At 41.1% G+C, this 9,866-nt stretch overlaps 1 protein-coding gene and 1 long non-coding RNA gene across 3 annotated transcripts; both read left to right on the top strand.

The window, feature by feature from the left end:
* The first annotated feature begins 207 nt into the window (after positions 1–207).
* LOC115113696 (E3 ubiquitin-protein ligase TRIM21-like) lies at positions 208–4,917 on the top strand. The gene is made up of 11 exons (XM_029641631.2): positions 208–317; positions 532–647; positions 1,562–1,615; positions 1,748–1,852; positions 2,221–2,322; positions 2,429–2,590; positions 2,709–2,846; positions 2,968–3,019; positions 3,417–3,443; positions 3,545–3,571; positions 3,726–4,917. Exons 1-11 carry the CDS (start codon positions 299–301, stop codon positions 4,259–4,261), a joined length of 1,338 nt encoding a protein of 445 aa, XP_029497491.2. The 5' UTR covers positions 208–298; the 3' UTR covers positions 4,262–4,917.
* A 1,372-nt stretch (positions 4,918–6,289) lies between these two features.
* Positions 6,290–8,914, top strand: LOC135570075 (uncharacterized). Of its 2 annotated transcripts, XR_010463421.1 has the most exons (3): positions 6,290–6,318; positions 6,374–7,589; positions 7,863–8,914. It is a non-coding gene; the product is annotated as an uncharacterized LOC135570075 (long non-coding RNA). The 2 variants fall into 2 exon arrangements; XR_010463420.1 differs by having other exon boundaries at positions 6,310–7,589.
* Positions 8,915–9,866: the final 952 nt, after the last annotated feature.

Raw genomic sequence — 9,866 nt, 5'->3', positions numbered from 1 at the left:
ACAGGGTAAATAAAGTATTTCTTAAATTCTCCGGTTTTGGTGCTTTCCATGTCCAACTCTCATAAAACCCAAACTTTCCAACATGTATGTAGCCTACGACTGAAAGAATTTAATGAAAAAGTATGTTTGCTGCGCTCTAGGGGGCGGGGAGTGTCGAGTGTAGGGGAGGGGAGGGGAGTGTCTAGCTACAGTTGGTATCTGTTTACTGAATATTTCCCCTTTCAGTCTCTGTGGGGAGCAGGCTTGGCTACTAACTCTATACTAGACAATTCAGTTATGTATAAACGTTTCAGAAACAATGCAAAATTGGACTGCAGGTGAGTCAATTGCTGCAGTAAGACTATAAAGAGGCACATATGGCATGCATTTTGTAACCGTCGATATAGCTTTCACTGTGTTTTTTCCAAATATTCAAAAATGCATATTTTAATTCAATTTGATCCAAGCAGTATGATAAATGAATAGATGTTTTTACGTTGTTATTGTTGCTGTTGAAAGTCTATTCTCATTGGTTGTGATGATCATTTCCAGAAACATTAAACGACAGCCAGAGCTTTGGAAGTTTTGGCAAATCTTGGGAAAAAGTACCACATCCTTATGATTGTTGTTCACAACCATTTGGGAAGCCTAATCTCAGCTTTTATCAGGTAAGGAAAACAACAAACAACTCAATTCACGCAGTGAGTGAGTGACTGAGTGACTGAGTGAGTGAGTGACTGAGTGAGTGAGTGACTGAGTGAGTGAGTGAGTGAGTGACTGAGTGAGTGAGTGAGTGAGTGAGTGAGTGAGTGAGTGAGTGAGTGAGTGAGTGAGTGAGTGAGTGAGTGAGTGAGTGAGTGAGTGAGTGAGTGAGTGAGTGAGTGAGTGAGTGAGTGTGTGTGCGTGACCTTTATTTTTAATCGCTGTCGGCGTGGTGCCAGTTTTTTTTCTTGTTCTTTTTTGGATGTAAACAACTTCAGAGTTTTGCAACTTCCTCTTCAACTCAACTTCCTCTTCAACTCAACTTCCTCTTCAACTCAACTCCCTCTTCAACTCAACTCCCTCTTCAACTTCCTCTTCAACTCAACTCCCTCTTCAACTTCCTCTTCAACTCAACTTCCTCTTCAACTCAACTTCCTCTTCATCTCAACTCCCTCTTCAACTCAACTTCCTCTTCAACTTCCTCTTCAACTCAACTTCCTCTTCAACTCAACTTCCTCTTCAACTCAACTTCCTCTTCAACTCAACTTCCTCTTCAACTCAACTCCCTCTTCAACTCAACTTCCTCTTCAACTCAACTTCCTCTTCAACTCAACTCCCTCTTCAACTCAACTTCCTCTTCAACTCAACTCCCTCTTCAACTCAACTTCCTCTTCAACTCAACTTCCTCTTCAACTCAACTCCCTCTTCAACTCAACTTCCACTTCAACTCAACTTCCTCTGCAACTCAACTTCCACTTCAACTCAACTTCCTCTGCAACTCAACTTCCTCTTCAACTCAACTTCCTCTTCAACTCTGCATCGAATTCTAGAATAGGTCCAGTGTTGATGAACTTCTACCATATTTATTTTTTGCTTGCAGACAATCACAAGACCGCTGAAGAAATGTAATATTTTATTTAAGAATTTTCTTAAGGTAAATGTAATACTTTTACAAAATTATTGATTGAATGCTTTGTTTTGTTGAATTAATCATGAGTATTGTTATTATATGTTGTGTCAAGTCATTGAGACACTATAGAATTCCTAATAGTTGTTTTCTGTGTAGGGACCCTCTCGGATTTCCACCGTAGAAACAAGCCAGTCTCCATCTCTGGATGAGTGTAAAGCCATAATCAGAGAACTGGCCACCGAGCTACATCGGATATCAAAGGTAGTCCTGCTTAACATTTGAACAGGATAACCGGATTAACAGGATGAACCGGATTAAACAGGCGTGAAAAGGATTGAACAGGATGTTCAGAAATAGCAGAGAGGTAGAGATAGAACAGGCCGATACGGTATAACAAACATTTTGCATTGCAACATCTGATGGAACATTTGAATAAATAAATAAAAAAAAATAGGGGACGAATAGGGAAAGAATAAAGAGTTTGCATTGTAAAAGGACACATGAAAATTGCATGTGCTGCAAACACTGCCATTCAAAACAGACAGAGAGAGAGAGAGAAGGGTCGAGGGGAACATGTAGGTGTTTTCCCTTCAACCTTTCAGTTGTATATGTGTTTTCTATCTCCATAGTATCAAGCTAATTTCACCACCAGCCACGAGGATGGCTACAGCCTGGCAGAGTGTCAACAGTTCATCCTACAATGGGCAGAGGAGTTGAGCATCTTACCAAAGGTACTGTTGAGAACAACCACAAAAAAAACAACAACAGAAACATCAATTTATCCATGCAATGCTCCTGTAATGATTGTGTATGAGTGACAAACATCTGTGTTCAAAGATATCCGTGGGGCAAAGCAGGAGCTCACCAAAGCCCCTGCGTTCCTGCTGGGAGGACTATGAGGTAGAGGAGAGAACATCTCCAAAAGAGGCTGAGAGAAGACTGGCAGAAGCTCAGCGCATCGTCTCAGAATGGGCTGCAGGACTGCAATCACGAAAACAGGTCTCACAACTAACAACAAACTATTTTAAACAACCTGTGCTTATTAAGACACAAAATAAAAGAATTTAAACTTTTTAAGGTTAGTAAATTCTCATATATGATTTCTGTGTCTCTGTAGGACTCAGTGTGTCCAGGAGAGGATGTGTGTTCAGTCCTGCAGGATCTGGAGGGACAGTGGAAGAGAGGGAAACTACCCAACATGCTCCCTGTTATGGACTTCATCATCTGGACTGTGTTACAGGAACAACCTCAAGAGGTGTGGCATGATAGTAACCTATTATGATAGGTTTTTTTTTCTTAATTTATGATGATGGAATATATTTCTGAGTGATTAGTAGGATAATTCATCATTAATCATTGGTCACTTTGTCATACAGGGCTCCATCCCAGAGCTGTGGCTCAAATCCAAGCAGAGGTTCAAACACTCAGGTACCTCTCATTTGAGCTCAGATATCTCTTTCATTTTCAACATGAGCTAAGTTATCTCTTTCATTTTCAACATGAGCTATGTTATCTCTTTCATTTTCAACATGAGCTAAGTTATCTCTTTCATTTTCAACATGAGCTAAGTTATCTCTTTCATTTTCAACATGAGCTAAGTTATCTCTTTCATTTTCAACATGAGCTAAGTTATCTCTTTCATTTTCAACATGAGCTATGTTAACATTAGTATTACCCTGACTGTAGGCCTACACAATACGTTCAGTATATAATTTGACCTGCACGAAACCTGTTTTTTTGATCATTCCTCAAACACTGTCTGTTTGATTAAGCAAATGCCTGCATGAATTGACCATTCTTCAAAATGCTTTCATTTTGTCCTCAGCCTTCACCACAGTGATTCCTGAACCAGGTAAGCAGTAAGATTAAAAATACATTCAGTTGAATTCACTTTTATCAAATTACTTTTGGGGTTGTAAACTCATCAAGTTTTCAAACATTGTTTTATTTCAGTATGGGACTGGATAAGCAAAGCATCAGGTAAATTAAACTACTAAACCATTATGCTATTTCAACATGACAATGGCATTTTTATTCAGAATTGTTTTTTATTCAGAATTGTTAATATTTTTGTTTCATGCACCCAAAAAAAAATTACATTACGGAAATCAAAAGTCCCTTTTTTTACCTACAGTTGACATCCTCTTGGACCCTGAATCAGCCAATCCAGATTTCATAGTGTCCAACAATCAGAAACGTGTGAGAGTGGGCAAAATAATAGAGAGTGAACATGATCCTAGAGACGGATACCGTCACTGCCTCGCATCTCCCAAGTATGACGGGTGGTGGTGTGCACTGGGAACACAGGGCTTTACAAAGGGTAGACATTACTGGGAGGTGGGGGTGGACGGGAAGACAGACTGGAGGATAGGGATAGCTAGGGAGTCTGCACCAAGAAAAGGCTTCATTGAACTGAACACATCAACAGGTTACTGGACACTACGGATGCAGGTCAGTGGGCTGAAGGCTCTAAGTGTTCCGGCTGTTGATATCAAGATTCCAGAACATCTCAAGAAGATTGGGGTCTACCTTGACATTGAGGAGGGGCAGCTCTCCTTTTATGACGTTGTGAGACGCAGCCATATCTACACCTTCAATGACACGTTTTCTGAACAGGTTTATCCAGTCTTTGGCACAGTAGAGACAGACAGAGACCTTATCATACTGTAGTACACAGCTAAATGGAAAAGAAAAGTCACAGAAGACAACCGTAGACCACCCTATACCACCCTATACCACCCTAGACCACAGGCCATCATGTGATGACATCCACATATTTTTAACATTGACATTTTGGGGGAAATTACTCTGCCCACGATGGCACCAATTATGCCAACAAAAAAACACAGCTAATTCCCATACATGACACGGTGTATATAATATTCAGTAACTTCGTTCTGTTCTCTTCCATCGCCAAAACACAGCTAATTCCCATACATGACATGGTGTATATAATATTCAGTAACTTCGTTCTGTTCTCACAGCAGGTCGATGGTAATCCATAATGGTGACCATTTATTATCCTTTATCCAGTTAGAAATCAGCTGTTTGCTAGAGTCTATCTTTCTAAAGAGTTGTCTGCATTATGATTAATGAAGCCAGATGTATCTTTCTTTATGACTTGGGAAGCTTTACTTTGTGAATTTGAATGATAATGTGACATTGAGGAAGTATGAAAAAATATAAATAATTACTGTAGCTACCCTCAATGAGTTTGTACAGCACTGAAGCTACAGAAGATAAAAAATATATGTTTATTCTTTGCACTTTGCAATTTCTGTTATTCTTTCAAGTATGGAATAAACAGAGCATATTTTAGTATCGTGGCTTCCTTGGTTTGATGTTTTATTTCAGCTCATGAAACATGGGAAACATTTATATATTTTTTGTTCAAACAGACCGTTTGCAGAATTTAATTCAAGAAAAACCCATGAGGACGTTTATATAGGCACAGATGATGTCCAAACCAATCAGATATATTTGTCTCTCAGCATCAGTCAGTCGGCCTGTGTTTATGAGGTCGCCTGTGTTTGAGGTAGGACTGTGTTTATGAGGTAGGACTGTGTTTGAGGTAGGACCGTGTTTATGAGGTCGCCTGTGTTTATGAGGTAGGACTGTGTTTGAGGTAGGACTGTGTTTATGAGGTAGGACTGTGTTTGAGGTAGGACTGTGTTTATGAGGTAGGACTGTGTTTGAGGTAGGACCGTGTTTATGAGGTCGCCTGTGTTTATGAGGTAGGACTGTGTTTGAGGTAGGACTGTGTTTATGAGGTAGGACTGTGTATGAGGTAGAAACGTGTTTATGAGGTCGCCTGTGTTTATGAGGTAGGACTGTGTTTATGAGGTAGGACTGTGTATGAGGTAGGACTGTGTATGAGGTAGAAACGTGTTTATGAGGTCGCCTGTGTTTATGAGGTAGGACTGTGTTTATGAGGTAGGACTGTGTTTATGAGGTAGGACTGTGTATGAGGTAGAAACGTGTTTATGAGGTCGCCTGTGTTTATGAGGTAGGACTGTGTTTGAGGTAGGACTGTGTTTATGAGGTAGGACTGTGTTTATGAGGTAGGACTGTGTTTGAGGTCGCCTGTGTTTATGAGGTAGGACTGTGTTTGAGGTAGGACTGTGTTTGAGGTAGGACTATGTTTGAGGTAGGACTGTGTTTATGAGGTAGGACTGTGTTTATGAGGTCGCCTGTGTTTATGAGGTAGGACTGTTTATGAGGTAGGACTGTTTATGAGGTAGGACTGTGTTTGAGGTAGGACTGTGTTTATGAGGTCGCCTGTGTTTATGAGGTAGGACTGTGTTTATGAGGTCGCCTGTGTTTATGAGGTAGGACTGTGTTTATGAGGTAGGACTGTGTTTGAGGTAGGACTGTGTTTGAGGTAAAAACATGTTTATGAGGTAGGACTGTGTTTGAGGTAGGACTGTGTTTGAGGTAGGACTGTGTTTATGAGGTAGGACTGTGTTTATGAGGCCGCCTGTGTTTATGAGGTAGGACTGTGTTTATGAGGTAGGACTGTGTTTATGAGGTAGGACTGTGTTTGAGGCCGCCTGTGTTTATGAGGTAGGACTGTGTTTATGAGGTAGCCTGTGTTTATGAGGTAGCCTGTGTTTATGAGGTAGCCTGTGTTTATGAGGTAGGACTGTGTTTGAGGTAGGACTGTGTTTATGAGGTAGGACTGTGTTTATGAGGTCGCCTGTGTTTATGAGGTCGCCTGTGTTTATGAGGTAGGACTGTGTTTATGAGGTAGGACTGTGTTTGAGGTAGGACTGTGTTTATGAGGTAGGACTGTGTTTGAGGTAGGACTGTGTTTATGAGGTAGGACTGTGTATGAGGTAGAAACGTGTTTATGAGGTCGCCTGTGTTTATGAGGTAGGACTGTGTTTATGAGGTAGGACTGTGTATGAGGTAGGACTGTGTATGAGGTAGAAACGTGTTTATGAGGTCGCCTGTGTTTATGAGGTAGGACTGTGTTTATGAGGTAGGACTGTGTTTATGAGGTAGGACTGTGTTTATGAGGTAGGACTGTGTTTGAGGTCGCCTGTGTTTATGAGGTAGGACTGTGTTTGAGGTAGGACTGTGTTTGAGGTAGGACTATGTTTGAGGTAGGACTGTGTTTATGAGGTAGGACTGTGTTTATGAGGTCGCCTGTGTTTATGAGGTAGGACTGTTTATGAGGTAGGACTGTTTATGAGGTAGGACTGTGTTTGAGGTAGGACTGTGTTTATGAGGTCGCCTGTGTTTATGAGGTAGGACTGTGTTTATGAGGTCGCCTGTGTTTATGAGGTAGGACTGTGTTTATGAGGTAGGACTGTGTTTGAGGTAGGACTGTGTTTGAGGTAAAAACATGTTTATGAGGTAGGACTGTGTTTGAGGTAGGACTGTGTTTGAGGTAGGACTGTGTTTATGAGGTAGGACTGTGTTTATGAGGCCGCCTGTGTTTATGAGGTAGGACTGTGTTTATGAGGTAGGACTGTGTTTATGAGGTAGGACTGTGTTTGAGGCCGCCTGTGTTTATGAGGTAGGACTGTGTTTATGAGGTAGCCTGTGTTTATGAGGTAGCCTGTGTTTATGAGGTAGCCTGTGTTTATGAGGTAGGACTGTGTTTGAGGTAGGACTGTGTTTATGAGGTAGGACTGTGTTTATGAGGTCGCCTGTGTTTATGAGGTCGCCTGTGTTTATGAGGTAGGACTGTGTTTATGAGGTAGGACTGTGTTTGAGGTAGGACTGTGTTTATGAGGTCGCCTGTGTTTATGAGGTAGGACTGTGTTTGAGGTAGGACTGTGTTTATGAGGTAGGACTGTGTTTGAGGTAGGACTGTGTTTATGAGGTCGCCTGTGTTTATGAGGTAGGACTGTGTTTATGAGGTCGCCTGTGTTTATGAGGTAGGACTGTGTTTATGAGGTAGGACTGTGTTTATGAGGTAGGACCGTGTTTATGAGGTCGCCTGTGTTTATGAGGTAGGACTGTGTTTATGAGGTAGGACTGTGTTTATGAGGTAGGACTGTGTTTATGAGGTCGCCTGTGTTTATGAGGTAGGACTGTGTTTGAGGTAGGACTGTGTTTATGAGATAGGACTGTGTTTGAGGTAGGACTGTGTTTGAGGTAGGACTGTGTTTATGAGGTAGGACTGTGTTTGAGGTAGGACTGTGTTTATGAGGTCGCCTGTGTTTATGAGGTAGGACTGTGTTTATGAGGTCGCCTGTGTTTATGAGGTAGGACTGTGTTTATGAGGTAGGACTGTGTTTATGAGGTCGCCTGTGTTTATGAGGTAGGACCGTGTTTATGAGGTAGCCTGACCACCCGCCACCACTACGCCACCAATACCACACCAATTGATGGTCTCTGGGAGCACAATGCTTTCTCAACGTTTTCAAACCAGGCACATTGATGAATGTGGATTAGGATTCTATGGAAGTGCAGGTCCTGCGTTTACACCTCCAGCCCAATTCTGATTATTTTTCCACAAATTGGTCTTTTGATCAATCAGATCAGCTCTTTTGCCAATAACTGGGCAAAAGATCACAATTGGGCTGCCTGTGTAAACACAGCCAACTGGCAATTATTGTTCAGATTAAATATTTAAAGATGAGCCTTTATGTCCCTGCCGCGCATTGGCTCTGTCACGGACGTCCTCCTCTTCATCTGAAGAGGAGAGGTGAGAAGGATCGGAGGACCAAAATGTGGCGTGGTATGTGTTCATCATGAATTTTAATAAAGAAACCACTGAAACACACTATACAAAAACAATTCAACGAAATAACGACCGTGAAGCTAATGAGAACTGTGCTGACACCAGCAATCAACATAGACAATCACCCACAAACAAACAGTGCAACCCAGGCTACCTAAGTATGATTCTCAATCAGAGACAACTAATGACACCTGCCTCTGATTGAGAACCATCCTAGGCCGAAACATAGAAATCCCAAAATCATAGAAAAACTGAGCCCGTCTGACTTTCTTCTCTAAATCTTTTGGCTTCATTATTGAAATATTATTTCCACAATTTAAAAACATATTTAAACTTTATTCAGTAATGAAACTAATCTAAAAAATAATCAGTTGGTACTAATACGCTTCTGTAGGATTACTCCCATGGTGATCCTTGAGGGGTATATATATAGATATAGAGAGAGAGAGTGTGCAAAGCTGTCATCAAGGCAAAGGGAGGCTATTTGAAGAATCTCAAATATAAAATATATTTTGATTTGTTTAACACTTTTTTTTGGTTACTACATGATTCCATATGTGTTATTTCAGTGTTGTGATGTCTTCACTATTATTCTACAATGTAAAAATAAAGAAAACCCCTTGAATGAGTAGGTGTGTCCAAACGTTTGACTGGTTCTGTATATATATATATGAATGAAAGCAGATTGAGGAGTTAGCAGCCTAACTTTGTTCGATTCAACATTGTCTCAATGAAGATACATGGCATCTTTTAAAGCATTGCTGACTCAGATCTTACAACGCCTGGATAGGTATTTCACATCTCAGCGTCTCACCAAATCATTATGTTATAGCGACCTGGCAGTTGATGATGTGTCAAGCAAACATTGGTTGATGCATGCAACGTCTGAGCAGGGGAACGTGACCACAGCTAAACCTAGGGTACGGCAAAACAAGGTGGGGTGGATTATGGGGGAATTGTCTGGAAGTTATAGCTCATTTACTGTAGTTTTACACAATTAAAAAAATGCTATTTGAAAAACAACAAAATGACCATGAATTATCGATATTACGTTAAAGGTCAATGTACAGTGCATTTGGAAAGTATTCAGACCCCTTGAATTTTTCCACATTTTGTTAGTTTACAACCTTATTCTAAAATGGATTAAATTGTTTTGTTTCTCCTCCTCATCAATCTACACACAATACCCCATAATGACATCACAATACCCCATAATCACATCACAATACCCCATAATGACAAAGCAAAAACAGGTTTTCAGAAAATTTTGCAAATGTAAAACCCCCCCCGGAAATATTACATTTACATAACTTTCAGACCGTTTTCTCAGTACTTGTTGAATCACCATTGGCAGCGATTACAGCCTCAAGTCTTCTGGGTATGACGCTACAAGCTTGGCACACCTGTATTTGAGGAGTTTCTTCCATTCTTCTCTGCAGATCCGCAAGCTCTGTCGGGTTGGATGGGGAGGGTTGCTGTACAGCTATATTCAGGTCTCTCTAGAGATGTTCGATCGGGTTCAAGTCCGGGCTCTGGCGAGGCCACTGAAGAACATTCAGAGGCTTGTCCCGAAGCCACTCA

The sequence above is a fragment of the Oncorhynchus nerka genome, linkage group LG3 (genome assembly GCF_034236695.1).
Source record: "Oncorhynchus nerka isolate Pitt River linkage group LG3, Oner_Uvic_2.0, whole genome shotgun sequence".
NCBI lineage: Eukaryota > Metazoa > Chordata > Actinopteri > Salmoniformes > Salmonidae > Oncorhynchus > Oncorhynchus nerka.
The sequence above is the reverse complement of the archived record's forward strand: the minus strand, read 5'-3'. Positions and strand labels throughout refer to the sequence as shown.

Bases quoted from the DNA above. Each gene is read 5' to 3' on its own strand.
- LOC115113696 (XM_029641631.2), top strand. The intron at 2,591-2,708 runs GTCTCACAACTA...GTGTCTCTGTAG, and splicing joins GACTGCAATCACGAAAACAG to GACTCAGTGTGTCCAGGAGA. The intron at 3,444-3,544 runs GTAAGCAGTAAG...GTTTTATTTCAG, and splicing joins CACAGTGATTCCTGAACCAG to TATGGGACTGGATAAGCAAA.